The 14,940-nt window shown below is 56.0% G+C and overlaps 1 protein-coding gene across 5 annotated transcripts; it reads right to left on the reverse strand.

Moving 5' to 3' along the window:
• Positions 1 to 1,096: 1,096 nt before the first annotated feature.
• On the reverse strand, positions 1,097 to 12,028 carry PHETA1 (PH domain containing endocytic trafficking adaptor 1). Of its 5 annotated transcripts, none has more exons than XM_037052091.1 (5): positions 11,838 to 12,028; positions 10,286 to 10,373; positions 9,457 to 9,600; positions 6,959 to 7,696; positions 1,097 to 1,108 (listed from the first exon to the last, which is right to left on the reverse strand). In XM_037052091.1, exon 4 carries the CDS (start codon positions 7,660 to 7,662, stop codon positions 6,994 to 6,996), a length of 669 nt encoding a protein of 222 aa, XP_036907986.1. In that variant the 5' UTR covers positions 7,663 to 7,696; positions 9,457 to 9,600; positions 10,286 to 10,373; positions 11,838 to 12,028; the 3' UTR covers positions 1,097 to 1,108; positions 6,959 to 6,993. The 5 variants fall into 5 exon arrangements, with proteins under 5 accessions (XP_036907986.1, XP_036907987.1, XP_036907985.1 ...); XM_037052092.1 differs by lacking the exon at positions 1,097 to 1,108 and adding an exon at positions 7,982 to 8,206 and having other exon boundaries at positions 5,399 to 7,696; XM_037052090.1 differs by lacking the exon at positions 1,097 to 1,108 and having other exon boundaries at positions 5,399 to 7,696.
• Between the last annotated feature and the right edge of the window lie 2,912 nt (positions 12,029 to 14,940).

A 14,940-nucleotide genomic window follows, 5' to 3' on the forward strand; every position in this document is an offset into this window, starting at 1 on the left:
GGCAACATGGGCAAACAAGTCCAGAGAAGGGTGGAATGTGAGGTGAGGGTGGAGGGAAGGAGAGGGACAAAGGCCAGCCCCTGAGGCCCCCTGGGGCGTGGTGGGAAACACATCTCTCCCAAGGGCACTGAGGAGCCACGTGAGGCAGGGAGCTGCTGTGGTCAGGCCTGTGCTTTTAGGAGGTTCGAAGGTTTCGTCTGCCTGGGGAAGCGGTGGCCTGGGGAGGGTGGCAGGGCCCGTTCCCACCTTAGCCCTGAACCTCAGGCTTCCAAGGTCCTCACTTCCCATCCACCCACATAAGAAATGGTCAAACCTAGAGGTAGATAGAGGATTTTTTATGAGTCTATATCACATTGACGACCTGGGCTGGGGAACAAGAACTCTCGTGCTCCTGAGAATAACAGTTTTGCAGCTTCTTTTATGCATTTGAAATGAAGGAGGGGATGTCAGGAAGATTCCACAGAGGCGGGGAAACACCAGGCAGGGACTGGGTCACAGGACAGTTAGGTGTTCTCTCGAGGGTTAACATGTCTGGTATTTCAAAGGCGGATTAACCTGGATGTACAGGCAGACTTGTTGGAAGCGAAGGTAAGCCTTCACTAAAGACATCAAAGGCCTGGCTGTGACTTCTCCCCATGACCTTCCCAGGTGGAATTTCGATCAGATCACCACCACTTGCGGGGACTTTGTATAGAACCCGCCACACGTCCCCACCCTCCTTTCCCTCCTAATGAAGCAACTCAAATTGCGTCAGCAGCCCTGCCTTCTCACAGGTCCTTATCAGTGGGAACGCAGACCTCAGTGGCTCATGACCACTGGGTTGACTGTCTAGGCATTGTTCTAAAGGCCAGGCTCTCCACCACCAAGGAGCAGTATGTGTGTCGCTCCAGAAACTGGGCTGCCTCTGCAGGTGCCCAGGAGGCTGCAGCCACCTGCCCAGACCCAGGGTCAGGGGGCACTGGGCAGGGAGCCATCCTGAGGGGTCTTAGCCAAGGTTAACTCCTCGTTCTGGTGGGTTGCCCTGTCTGCGTGGAGAAAACCATTGAGCTCTTTAATGGTCTGTGACCTTCTCCAGCCTCCAAGGGCTGTTAAAAGCGCTGGCTTTGAGCTCAGCCTGGCCTGGGTTTGACTCCACTATCAGGAAATCTGGGGCCCTTCAGTGAGACTCAGTTTCCTTAACTATAAAGTAGAGATGATCGTGAAAGTATCTACCTGTGTTTGGTATCTATGACTGCATAACAAAGAATGCTAGAACCTAGTGGCTTAAAACAATAAACATCTCTCTGGGTCAGCAATTTGGGAGTGGCTTCACCGGATATTTCGGGCTCCTGGGTCTCTCCTGTGGTGAAGCCATCAGCTAGGGCAGAGGCCATTTCTAGGGCCGGAGGATTCGCCTCCAAGATGGCCCCCTCTCGTGGCTGGCAAACCGGTACGGGCTGCTGGCTGTGCGAGTGGGCCTCCCCAGGGGGGCGCTTGAGGGTCCTCACAACATGGCAGCTGAGAGTGGGTGAGGCAGAGGCCTCGGTGTCTTCTGGGACCCAGTCACTTCACAGCATCCGCCAGGCCACACAGTGTGGGAGGGGACTATATGAGGTCGTGGACACCAGGAGCTGATTAAGTACAACCACACTGCCTAATGAGTGTCTTTGAAGATTAAATGAGGTGTGTTTTTAAGGTTGTATTGTTTTAGAGAGGGGAGAGGGGATGAGGAAGAGAAACATTGATTGGTTGCTTCTCGCACAACCTGGGCACATACCCCAACTGGGAATCAACCCACTGAGCCACACCAGCCAAGGCTAAATGAGCATTTCTTAATCTGGCCTCCTAAAGTCCCTCGTTTCCTACTCAAAATGTAGCTTCCCAGGCCCTGCCCCAAACTACTGACCCAGAATTCCTGGAGCCTGGGCCCAGGGATCTGCATTTTTAAGAAGTATCTCAATTGATGAGACACCACAGGCCTCAGTATATCGGAGGCAATACTGATTCATCTCATCGTCTTTGGCCCCACTGGGTGTGTGAGGCCCTGGGCAGGATGCTGATGGAATGTGAGAACAGGAACGATACCCACTCGGTCTCTTGGCATAATCAGGAACTGGTGGGTTGAAAGAACTCATGATCTCCTTAAAGGTGTGCGAACAAGTTTATGGGGGAGGGGGCAGATCCAGGGGAAACCTGGAGAAATCCAAGGCAAGAAGTTCAGCTGGGCTGCAGGGCACTGCACCGTCTATCTTGATTCATTGGTTCTCAGACCTTAATCTGTTCCCCCCAGTTCAGGATTCCCAGGACTCTGATTGCCTAGCTTGTGTCTCGGGACCAACTCCTGCCCAAGAGGCTAGACAGGGAGAAAAGGATCACCGGAGCTGAGGGGCAGAGGATGCAGTGGTCGGCGGCTCCGTGCTGGGCACTGTGGTGGGCCCTGGGAGGGAGGTGTGTGGGAAGCAGGACTGGCCCCTGCTCTCCGGGAGCGCAGTCTGGGGGCCTGGGTGCGCTGCCCTGGGCTATCGCAGCCCCTAGCCAGAGCAGCAATGGCAACAGGGTCCCTGGACACTGAAGAGAGGGCAGTGGCCCCAGTGCTCAGGGGCTTTCAAGAGCTGCGCCTGACAAGGGCAGCCACGGTCACAGCCCCAAGGACAGGCAGACGGAGCTAAGACAGCCCTGAACCCTCTGTCAGGACCGTTCGACTGTGCTGAAACCCTGAGACAAAAACAGTTCATGGGCCACCTTTTGAAAAGTCTTCCATCAGAAAGTACAAAATCTGCAGCTGGGCTTGACCCATTCATTATTTTACTGCCTTGGAAGTTTAGTTCGGGATGCGGCAATTTTAGAAATTGGGACAAATTGCAGGGCCTTGTGTATATAACAAAGTCTGTGTGAGGTAAAGTAAGGTGATCTGGAGAGGGATTGGCGAGGGTGGGATGAAACAGCCCCATTTAGGAACAGACAAGGCGCAGGGCTGGGAGCAAGGACAGGAGAGTGCTTGCCGCTCTTTCAGATTTTTTCACTCTTAGTACAGGAGAGTGGGAGGGCCCCAGGGAAAGGGTGAGAGGCCCCTTTACTGCTCCAGGGGATCCCACTGCAGCCCTAATCTCCGCTCCACTGAGCCAGCAACAGCAGTGACATTGGTCAGCCGCAGCCACGCTCCTTAGAGGGAGAAGCTGCCATCACTCAAACTTACCCATCAGGAAGCCTATGGCTGCAAATAACAAAAGAAGTCTCCCCGAAAGCTTTAAACAAGGCAGTTTATTCCTGCCAATAACAGGCCTTCCAGAGGTGGGGTTGATTCGGAAGTTCAAGGATATATTCAGGTGTGTGCTGAACTTGGAGGATGCTTTTCTTCGAGTGTCCTATTTCATGATCACAAGATAGCTGCCATAGCTCCAGGCGTCAGGCATAACTTTACCTTTTCAAAACAATGAAGAGTTCTTCTTTGTGTCTCTTTCAGAAAGCAAGAAGTTGCTTCCACTCACATCGCATTGGCCAAAATTGGGTCGCAGAGTCATGCTTTGGCAGCGGAAGTTTAGCTAATTCCTACAAGTCAAATGGGAGCGGCACAACCGATTGAGGGGTTTTTGTTCGTTTGTTTTGTTTTAGTCCTCTTCCTCCAAGGATATATTTTTTATTGATTTCAGAGAGAGGAAAGGGGAAAGAGAAAGAGATACATCAGTCGGTTGCCTCCTGTACATGCCCTGACCAGGGATTAAACCTGAAACCTAGGTAGGTGCCTTGACTGGGAATCGAACTCTCAACCTTTCGGTGTACAGAACAACGGTCCACCCGAGCCCCTGAGCCAGGGCTGAATTTGACCCGCTGTTTAGGGTGGAAGGATGTTGGGCAGCCAGCGCATAACCTCTGGCCTCATGGCCCCTCTCAGGTTTTCATCCCCTGCCCCACATGGCTTCTCAGAGTGTTCCTTCTGAACCCAAAGACTGTTGAGGGGACAACAGTTTTCTCTACTTGGTCATGCTCCTGGGATGTTTGAGTCCTTAGACATGTGCCCTGAACACACCCCCTGGGTCAAGAGGAGACACTAGCACACTAGCTAGTGGACACACAGCACTCAGGTCTCGGCTGGCTCCTCTTCCTCTCTCAGTTTCAGTTGGACTCATGGAAACAGTCCAGCAATCCGAAGCCCAGCAGGTGACCCTCCTCTCGGAGCTGGCTGTCTCTCGCCTGCTCCTTCCCCATTCTGTGCCCTGTGGTGGTGGTGGTCACAAGGGCCATAGGCACTGACTCAGCCTGTGCAGAGCCACTTCCCCAGCCCCCGCCTGTCAGCTGTGGTCCCAGGAGAGGTGGAAGGAATTAGTCAGCGCGGCCTGGATGTGCACGAGTGGCATGATTCCCAGGCCTTGCTGTCTTTCATTTCTCGTTCTTGAACGTGTTCCGCAGGCCAAGGACTGTAGATCGCCCATCCTAAGCCATTTTCCTCAGTGTGCATGACTCCCCCAGGTTGACAAGGAAGGCATGTGACCCAAGCTCTGCTAGTCCACCATGCTGGTCGGCCCTGGGCCAGCCCCTTCCCATCTGTGATCTCCCCTTAGCCCAGTGAGTCTGCGACGGCGACAGCAGGAGAGCCCCCTCACCCACCCAGGCTCATGGGGACACCCCGCGGTTGCAGGACCTTTCCCTCTGAACTAGCGTTGGTGCCCGAATCCCAACTACAGGCCCCCAGGGCAGCCCGTGAACTGACCAGTACGAGCCAGCTGTTGACTCTTCCACTTGCCACCCTTGACGGTCCTCCCACCAGTCAGGCCTTCGGCCCAGCCGACTTTCTGATCCTCCCCCTTTCCTCTGCCTTCTCTCTCCTCTGGAAAGGAGCCGTGCGACCCCACTGCCCCGTATTGCTCTGCAAGGCCCAACCCCTCCTGCTCAGGGTCCCACGGGTCCCGTTCCTGCTCTCACACTTTCTGGCTGTGTGAACTTGGCAGATGTCTTAACCTCTGTGAGCCTCAGTTTCCTCAGGGGGGAGGATACTGTCCCCTCTGTAAAGTGGGGCCAGTACCCCCCAAAAGAGGTGGTGAGGAAGTGCCTGAAAGACCAGCGGCCGTGGAGGGTGCGCATGCACACTGGTCACTAGTCCTGCAGGGCCTGTCCCTGGCTCTGCCGGGCAAGTCAGTCCAGGATTTTGATGGGAAAGATCACACAACCAGCCATTACTTGACAAACGTTTGATTATTTTATTTTACCTTTTACAATTCCCCTTCCCCAGCTGCCTGATATGTCTCCCCGAACCCAACTGTGAAGGCAGCCTGACCCCACCTTGTGCTTTGGGGATGGGGAGCAGGAATGGGGGTAATTCCCATCAGCCGCCCATGGAGACCAGGGCACGGTACCCTTAGAGCTTGTAAACTTACACCAGGACTGGGGCCACCACATCGCCCACCAGCCAAGTCTGGCCAGCTCCGGATACCCCTGGTGACCCAGGGCCTGAGGACAAGAGAGAGCCACACCCCCCACCACCACCACTCGGGACTTGGGAAACAGGGACAGGAGCACACCAAGGCGCCACAGGCACCTGCCCTGGTCAGGGCTGGCCTGGAAAAGGCAGAGAACCCGGGGAGATTCTTGAGATGCCTCTCTCCAGCCAAGATTCCGGGCCCTGTCCCTGGGGCGTGCAAACCGTGCTCTCCCGCCCCCACCCCAGCCAGGCTGAGAGCCTGACACCCTGTCCCTTTCCAGCAGCCAACAAGAAACGGAAGTCGTAAAAATGCCAAGCTTTGTTTGTTGCTTAAAAACAAAAACACCTCAGTACCAAAAATTAAATTAAAACAGGAGCCAGTCACCTGAGCCAGCGGTGAGCCGGTGCCTGCAGGCAGATAGCACCCCCGCTTGTCCCCTGGGCCCCAGGGTCTCTCAAAGACGGCAAGAAGGGGTCTCGGGCCAAGTTTGTCACCAGGAGGGGTCGTCTGCTGGAGAATAAAAGTTGGGGGGAGGTGTCCTCAGAGAGTCCCCAGCACGGGGCACTGAAGACTGTAAACATGACCCAGCCCCCAGAGTCTCCCCGGAGGAAGAGCAGCCACTGTGGAGATGAGAAAAATGGCCTCACCATTCATCGGAAAACCAGGGGTGCAGGGAGTCCCAGAAGCCAAACACAGCTTCACGACTGCTTCTTAGCCCCACAGATCAGTACCTGGCCCTCTCTGGGCGGTGAGTCAGCTGGTGGCCACCCCTCCCTAGTAAAACCTGCTGGAAAGGCAGCTCAGGCCACGGCTGCCCGGCCAGGCTGAACCAGGTCAGAAGAGCTCCCACAAGGAGCTAGTCTAGTCCCAGGGAGCGGGAGACTGAGGGCGTGGCTGAGGACTGTCAGGAGAGCGTGTGAGAGCCACCACAGGAACAGAGGCTGGAGGGTCGCTACTGCACCAGGAGTGCCACCTCGAGGCCTGGCCAAGGCCCAGGGCAAAGTCCTGCCTGGGCCCCACTCCAGCCAGGAGCCCTGGGGACCAGGCAACCTCATCATACTGGTTAGGCATTAATACCTTCCGCCACCTCCTCAACTGCCGCTTCAGGAGGAAAAGGAGGTCTCACCCAGGAGTGTGGCACACCCGAGCCTTCCCTCTGTCTGTGTGGAAGCCCCGTCAGGGACCAGGCCTGACAGGGCATCTGCCTTTGGGCCACATATCCTCATCAGGTCGCAGTCGCTGCAGCCAGGACCTGATGCCAGCAACAGGCCTTTAGTGGGTGACCCAGGCTGGGCCTGGGGCTGGAGCTCCAGCCCTCAAGCTTCCTGAGGCTCAGCCAGGCCCCCAGTTCTTCCTAGAGGTACTATGGCCTCCTCTGAGTCCTAAAGCACCCCTCCGAGTCCAGTATCTTCTTAGAGCTTAAGTCCCCTGAAAGTAGGCCACACAGGGGCCTGTTTTCCTTAGGACTTGACCAAGGTTTCCCTTGGGCCCAGGCCCCCAGTCTCTCAGGGCTGGGCCCGTCAGAGCAGGGCCTAGGACGAGAGTCCCTCCAGAACCAGGACCCCTGCCCCTCAGCACAGGCCCTCCCCCCACCCTCTCAGGGCTGAGCCCGGCTTCTGAGCCACTGGCTCCTCAGGGCCCTGACCTCCCGTCCGTACCACTCGTGCAGCTGAGCAAAGGAGGCTGAGTCGAGAGGCCCATTGGGCGCCGAGGCCCGCCGGCGGGGTGGCAGCGGTGGGGGCTCAGGGCCAGGCTGGGCCTGGGTGGAGGTACCTGTGGAGGCAGCAGGCAGCTCGGTGCTCCAGACCGCACAGCCGTTCTCCTTGGGCAGGAGGGCGCGGGGCCGGTGTGGTGGGGGTGGGCCACCCCCAGCCCGCATGGCGGCCAGCTGCTGCTCCAGCTCGCGCACCACCAGCCGCAGGTAGTCAAAGCTGGCCCGAGACAGCGCCTTCACCCAGCCCTCCATGGCAGCTTGGCTCTCGGCAGCCAGAACATAGGTGCGGACCCGGGCCCCTGCGAAGCGCACAGCAAAGGTGAACTCCTCAGCAGCCTCCACGAGCTCCACAGTGCAGCCTTCCAGGATGATGACGCCCACGGGCTCACGGCTGGCCGGATCCTCGAAGTAGAAGAGCATGTTGCCACGCAGCACGAACCAGCGCCGGTGGTAGGCCGCGTGCCGGCCGCCCTTCTTGTACAGGAAGCCCGCGTTGTCCACCGGGGCGTCACAGGTGGCATAGAAGGCCAGGCTGCGCTCGTTCAGCTTCATGGCGGCGAGGATGGGTCTGCAGGGAGCTCAGGGCCTGTCCCACCCCAGCCCAGCTGTCACTCACGTGGCCACCACCACCAGGTCACCCAGCGCCTCACCCTGACCTTCCAGCCACCCTTGGGCATCACAGAACTCAACACCCCACCTTCACAAATAAGGAAACTGAGGCTCAAAGAGCGGAAACGACCTGCTCAGGCTCACACAGCTCTTCAGGAGCAGAGCCAGGACGGGTAACCTCCTGCACCCTTCTCCCCAAAACAATGTTGGGGATTCCTGCGTGCCAAGCATTTTATGTATCTTAACTCATCTTGCAACGAACCTTAGTTGGCAGGAAGTAGCCTGACCCCCATTTGACAGATGAGGAAACAAAGCAGAGGCTAGTCACGCGCCCCAGGCCACAAAGCGAGTTGGGTGGAGATGAAATTCAAACCCAGACCTCACTTCAGGCCCTGCCGTGTCCATCATTCCTGGGGACCAGGTGGGCCGACCTTTCATCATCCCTTTCAGGTCCCGGCTCTAGTTTCATAACTCAGCTTGGATCTGCCTGTCCGTGAAATGACAACATGAACAGAACCTATTTCAAAGGGTTATAGGGACTTCATTCATCCAACGATGAAGCACCCACTGGGTGCCAGGCACTGTCCCAGACACTAGACACCAGCAGTAAACAAGACGGAGAGGGTCGCTGCTGCCAGTGATGCTGTCGCTGATGCTAGTGGCCAGTGAAGGGGACAGACAAGTAACAAAGGGACAAAAATGCGTCTGCCTGATGTCCAGTCTTCAGTGCTGGAGGGTAGCTAATATGGAGAAGGGAGTCAGGAGTGTTTGATTTTAACAGGGTGGGGGGGGGGGTCAGGAACAGCTATACTGAGAAGGTGACATTTGAACAGAGACCTGAAGGAGGTGAGGGAGGGAGAGCCCCTGGGATGTGCCAGGCAGAGGGAGCAGCAAGCACAGAGACCCTGAAGTGGGAAGCTGCTGCCGTGCGGGACGACCAGCCAGGAGGCCAGTGAGGTTGGAGCAGAAGGGGGAAGGGGCAAGGTGGCAGGTGCGGCCAGACAGACTGAAAAGGCTGTGGTGAAATAATCCAGAAAAGGGGCCCAGAGCTCAGCCCGCAGTTACAGGGAGGAGGTGGGCAAAGAGCATCGGGTACTCAGAGTAGAGGGATCTATGCACTTGGCTCAGTGATTTTTTCCACTTTCCCCAAGGAGCACATGATGGGGCAACAGAGGCCAGGTAGGATTTATCGGGAGGGGATAAGTGGGCCCCTAACATGACCACACCTTCCCTTGGGATTCTCCACGGCCACTGTGAGGACCCACCTTGTGCTCCTGCCTCACAGCCTCACTCTATATGGGACAGTAGGTACGTTTTTCAAAAGATAAAATATGTGAAGTCCCTGGAATGCCGCAGGTGCTCAGCAAACATTCATTCCCCAGCCCACGTGGCACCTTGCTCAGGGCCTGGAGGAATGTGGTATACGGGTGGGAGCTCAGCCTGACCCAGGGTGGACGGGTGATGGTTCCCAACTGAATTCACCTCATCTCACCTGCCTAGGCCATCAAGGATGGCTTCCTAGAAGAGGCACCACACACTGATTTCATGGCAGGGTCTTAGTCCCTGTTCTGCCTCCCTGACCTGTGACTTCGGACAGGCTGCCCTTCTCTGAGCCTCAGTTTCTCCCTCTGCTAAATGAGACTCGTGCCTTTCCCCCAGAGCCCAACAACTGCCTGCCTACCCCAGCCCCACTCCTCACAGGAAACGCCCACACTGCCTGCCCCGTTTCCCTCCTACCTCTCAGGCCACCGCTCACCTCCCCGCCCTCTGCCCGGTCTGCTCTTGGCTTGCTCTTCTTTGGGTTCAAATGTCAGCTCTGTAGTGTCCAGGCTGTGTGACCTCAGGCAAGCATTAAGCCTCTCTGGGCCTCTATTTCCACATCTGTAAAGTAGGATCATAAAAGCACCTAAGTCAGTGTTGTGACAATGTCATAGTGAATTAATTACACAGAAGGCGCTAAGCATGGTGCCAGGCACGCAGGACCTGCTCAGCCGTGGCGCTGTTGCCACTCGGCCTCCCCAGACGTCTAGCTCAGTGCTCTGTCTCAGCAGATGGCCCTTGGCGTCTCCCCTCACCTCCTCTGACCACTGATCAAATCCAACTGATCTCCCTCCGACCTCTTCCAAATCAGTGGCCTAATCTCTACCCACTGTCACCTCCCCATTCTAGGTCCCCCCATCATTGCTCAACTGGATGGCTCCAGTGGCCTCTTCCCTGGTCCCTGGGCCTCCACCCCAGCCCCTCGTGTTCTTCAGGGTTAGAGCCACACTCCTCCCAAGGCCCCTCCCCCGGCCCCACTAAAATGCATCCCCCACAGAAAGATCCTGTTTAAACCCAAATGCGTCCACAGCCCTGCACGGTGCCTCCTCCTCTCATTACAGAATTCGGTCTCCCCTCCCCGGTCACTCAGCCTCAGTCAGCCAGCCTTCGCTGCTGCTCCTCAAACAGGGCAGGCACATCCTGCCTGGGGCCTCTGCCCTGGCTGCTCCCTCTCAGAGGAGTATCCCCAACCACCCTCGACACGAGACTCCCCCAGGTCCTCTAGGGCACCCCAGCCTGAAATTACCTGGGTTGCGTTCGCCTGTTCCGGGAGGGCAGAGGTTTTTTTGCCTCAATTCCATCCCGGAGTCGTAGTGTAGCTGGTGCTCAGATACCTGTAGAATGAGTCAAACAGTTGTCTTAAACCTCTCAACACCTCCTCCAGAAGGTGTGTGTGTCCCGGTCCTGTGTTAAAAGATGCGGAAACCCAGACACAGAGAGATTAGGTAACTTGCCTAAGGGTACAATGCTGTGCCCAGAATTGCACGCTCCAGACAAGTGGCCCAAAGGGTCCAATCCTGGGGTGGCCCCACCCCATTAAGGCCAAAGAAAGAGCGATTCCCCTCACACTCAGCAGCCCTCCTCCCCTCCCTAGCCAAATCTGGGCTGGCTGGGTCCTAGGTCACCAGTGACACAGGAACCAGTTCTGTCCATGGCTCCAGCTGCTTCCAGCCTCAGCAAGGAGAAGGGGGCAGGGCAGAAGGGGGCGGAGCAGGGGCTCGGGCCTCTGGGAGGGCCTGTCCCTGCCCTATTTCCCCCATTCAAGTTGCTTCTAACAAGTCCAGAGTCCACTGTGACTGGCGCTGCTACTGACTAACAGCGGGAGGCCACGCAGAAGACTGTAGGCCCCCACCCCACTAACACCACAGCTCCCTGGTCCCAAGGCCTCGCTCTCCACCAGTCCAGGGTGGAGGGCCCTGGGCAGGTCACTTCCCTTTTCCAAGCCTCAGTTTCCTCATCTGTCAAATGAGATGTAGAGAGGATCCAATGAGCTAAAATGAGGAGAGCCCCATGGCCAACTATGGGAAAGGCACCAAAAATACCGCCTCACCTCTAAAATGAGAACCTTAACATGCACCCCTCTGGGAAAGGTTGAATAAGTTAATCCTGAAAAGCTATTTTGCAAAACGCTTAGCAGGTAGTGAGCACTCAGGAAAGCTATCCAAAAAAGGCAAATAATTAGCTCCAGGTCTCCAGGGACACAGCTGGCCCAGAATGGGGGATTCTGAAGAAACTGACATGGAATTTTGGCACTCAGTTCCAGGAAAGAAACCACAGCACAGGTCCTGGGGTTGAATCCAGCTGCTACAAGTGTCCCTAAACAGTGGGCATGGGGGAGAGGGTGTGGCAAGCACAGGGATGAAAAGCAGGGGCCCCTCCGGGGCGCTCCCCGACACCACTGGGGGTGGAGGCAGCCCCACGCTCCTTGTAAAGTCTGGATCTCCAGGTCGGCCCCGCTCCTAGCAGCCCTCTGTCCCTTTGTGTGTCCTGTGGGGAGCTGTTGAGTTTCCTGGGGAGAGTTAAAGCCCCAAACAACAAAATGTGGATGCCAAGTGGAGGACTTATCTCCAGAGTTCCAGCCGCAGAGGCCCCTTATGGGGCGGGGGAGGGGCAGTTCATCTGCCAAGTTCGCCCCGGACCGCCGGAGTCCTTAACGGGAAAATCACTGCTGACGTGGAGTCGCAAACAGGTAGCTCCCCAGAAGAGGTTTCTCCCGCCGGCCGCGAGACCCCAGGCCCAGGGCGGCCGGAACCCCGGCCCGCGTCCCCTCGCAGCGCTCCCCGCCGGGCGGACCTTACCTCGCGGCGTGGCCTAGGGCGGAGCCTGCGGGACGGATGGCGCTGGGCCGGGGGGCAGCCGGGCCATGGCCCGGGATCCGCACTAGCAGTGGCGGCAGCAGCGCTTTGTCTCCCCGGCGGCTTGGCCAGCGCAGCCGCGGGAGGCCGGAGCTCGGTTAGAAGGAGGTGGGGCGGCGGGACAGCCGGGGACCCGCGGGCGCGCCTCTTTAGCGCCCACGCTGGTCCCACCCCCGGATTGGCCGCTCGGCCCGGCCCGCCCGCAGATTCTCCCCACCCCTGTGGGCCCCGCCCCGAAACCACTCTTAAGGGGACCGCGACCGGTTCGCAATCTTGAGTGACGGATCCCAGGAATGAGGACGGGGTCCCCGAGAGTCAGCAGGTTTCCAGGGCTAAGGACAGCAGGCAGATTCGCCCGAAGGAAACAGCGGGGACCTAAAGGCCTAGGACCAGCGTCTGAGCCCTTCCCCGGCGAGGGTTTGTCAGACTTAAGAAATTTAACGCCCAACTCAATTGAAAAATAACTACACGTGCTGAAAATTTGTGCTTTATTGGAAAAAGAAAAAACCGAATACAGGACATTTCGGGCGATCTGACAAAGTCAGTAGAGGACTGCAACCCGAGCTCTTGCCCCAGGGGAAGAAGGAAAGTTCTGGAGGGCCTTGGAGAAATGGCTTCACTTCTCTAGGCGTCAGTTTCCTTATGTGTAAAATAAAGGCAGTCGAGGAACGCAAAGGTCATGGCACACAGTAGGTGACCTCAGGAAACGGCAATTGCCGTCCTTTTTGTTCTGCACGAAGCAACACAGTCCACCTCCCTAGACCTGCGTTTACTTCCGGCTCTTACTCCACCTGGCTCTTGCTCTTCCTCCACCTGGCCTCCTCCAGGGCTCAGTCAGTGCCCAGTCCTGCCCTGAGGGCAGGAGACCAATCAGACTGGTCAGCACCATGTTTTCATTCTGCAGCCTCTCACTAAGTGCCTACTGTGTGCCAGGCACTGTGGCTAAATCAATCAACAAACAGCACAAATAAAATGAGCTCTATAAGCAGTTCATGCCAGGAAGACGATTCGCCGCCCATGGGGTGGAAACGGTTGTGAATGCCATTTCAGACAAGGTGGCTGGTCAGAGGAAGCTTCTCTGAGCAGTGAGGACCTGAAGGAACTGGAGGAGGGAGCTGCAGAGGTGCCTGGGGGTCTCCCGGGCAGAGGGAACAGCCAGTGTAGAGATCCTGAGATGGGCCCATCCTAGGCTTGTCTGAATGAAGAAGAGGCCAGCAGGGCTGGAGCCGAATGAGCAAGTGCAGGAATAGTAGGCCGAGTACTGTTCCGTTGCGTGGATGGACCATGCTTTTGTCTATCCTAGCATCCATCCATGAGCATTAGGTTGGTTTCGCCTTTTGGCTACTGTGAATAGCCAGGCATCTTTGTGGCTAGAATAGCAGAAAAGAGACAGTGATTCATAGGAATCTGAGAACCAGAACTGGGTTGTGGCTTCGTTACCTGGTCCTGGTGTTGTTACCTCAAAATCGTGTCTCGAGTCTGTCACTTCTCCATTTCCACGGCGGCTTCCCCATCGCAGGCTGCTGGTCACATCTCACCAGGTGGGCTGCCGTAACCTTCACTCAGGTCTCCTTTCGGCCATCCCAACTCCCAAACCCCCAAATCCAATCTCCATAGAGGAACCCTAGTAAAACTTAAATCAAGTTACAGCACTCTCTTGCTCAAAAGCCTTTTCAGATACACAATTATGGCATATCGGGCTGATGCTCTAACCAAGGGAGCTACCCAGCCAGGGCCAGAATACAAGTTAGAAAGACAGACAAGCACATTTTCATAGCAGCACTACTTGCAATACACAAAAGGTGAAAACAGATCCCCGTCCATGGACGAGTGTAGAAATAAAACATGGTGCACCCATGCAATGGGATACGACTCGGTCATAAAAAGGAACGAAGCTCCGACACCGGCTGCAGTGTGGATGAATCTCCAAAACGTGATGCTGAGTGAGGGGAGCCAGACGCAAAGACTGCGTATTGTATGATTCCATTTATATGAAATGTCCAGAACAGGTAAGTCCTTAGATACAGACAGTTGACTGTCAGTTGCCCGGCACTAGAGGGAGGGGGAAATGGGAAGTGAGTGCTTAATGGGTAGGAGGTTTTACTTTTAGCTGATGAAAAGGCTTTTTGGAACTAGATACAGATGGAGGTTGCATAGAGCATTGTGAATTCATTTCAAAATGGTCAGTTTTTAAAAAAGATTTTATTCATTCATTTTTAGATTTTATTTATTTATTTTTAGAGAGGGGAAAGGAAGGAGAAAGAGAGGGAGAGAAACATCAATGTGTAGTTGCCTCTTGCACGCCCCCTACTGGGGACCTGGCCCACAACCCAGGCACATGCCCCATCTGGGAATTGAACCTGTGACACCTTGGTTTACAGGCCAGCACTCAATCCACTAAGTCACACCATCCAGGGCAAAAATGGTCAATTTTATGACATGTGAATTTCACCTCAATAATTTTTTTTAATGACAGCCAAGTGTTCCTGCCCTCCCTCACCAGCGGGGGAAAATAAGGAAGCAACACTCATGCAGTGCATTAGATGACATTGGGAATCGGGGAGAAAAATAAACAGGGGCAGAGCGCATGCATTGTGAATGAGAACGATGGATTGGCCGTTTTCACTAGGAAGGCCACAGAGAAGGTAGCTTTTGAGTAAAAACCTGAGGATATAAGGGCCAAAAGCAGGCAAATATACAGAGGGCATGCATTCCTAGCACAGGGACTGGCAAGGGTAAAAGCTCAGAGGCAAGAAGCATGTCAAGGAAGTCGGCGTGGCTGGAGCAGAGAGAGCAAACGGAGGAGAGAGGTGGGAGCAGGGGGACCTGTGGAAGGCTCGGAGGAGGAGAGCCCCCCCCCCCCCCCCCNCCCCCCCCCCCCCCCCGGCAAAGGTGCAGACGGTGAAATAGGCCAAAGACCGGTGCAGGTCAACTGTAGGCAGTGTAACTGGATTTGAAGACTCTGTGCCTAACCTGTGATGCCCCCGCCCCCACCACCAGGGAGAAGGTGGGTCTGAGAGTGCAGGCAACTTTGTCTACTTTGTTC

The sequence above is a fragment of the Sturnira hondurensis genome, unplaced genomic scaffold, assembly GCF_014824575.4.
Source record: "Sturnira hondurensis isolate 20B ecotype Veracruz unplaced genomic scaffold, ASM1482457v3 Scaffold0007406, whole genome shotgun sequence".
NCBI classification, from domain to species: Eukaryota; Metazoa; Chordata; class Mammalia; order Chiroptera; family Phyllostomidae; genus Sturnira; species Sturnira hondurensis.

What these genes read in the sequence shown, in the direction of transcription:
- PHETA1 (XM_037052091.1), bottom strand. Translation starts at nt 7,662, where the DNA reads ATGAAGCTGAACGAGCGCAGCCTGGCCTTCTATGCCACCTGTGACGCC.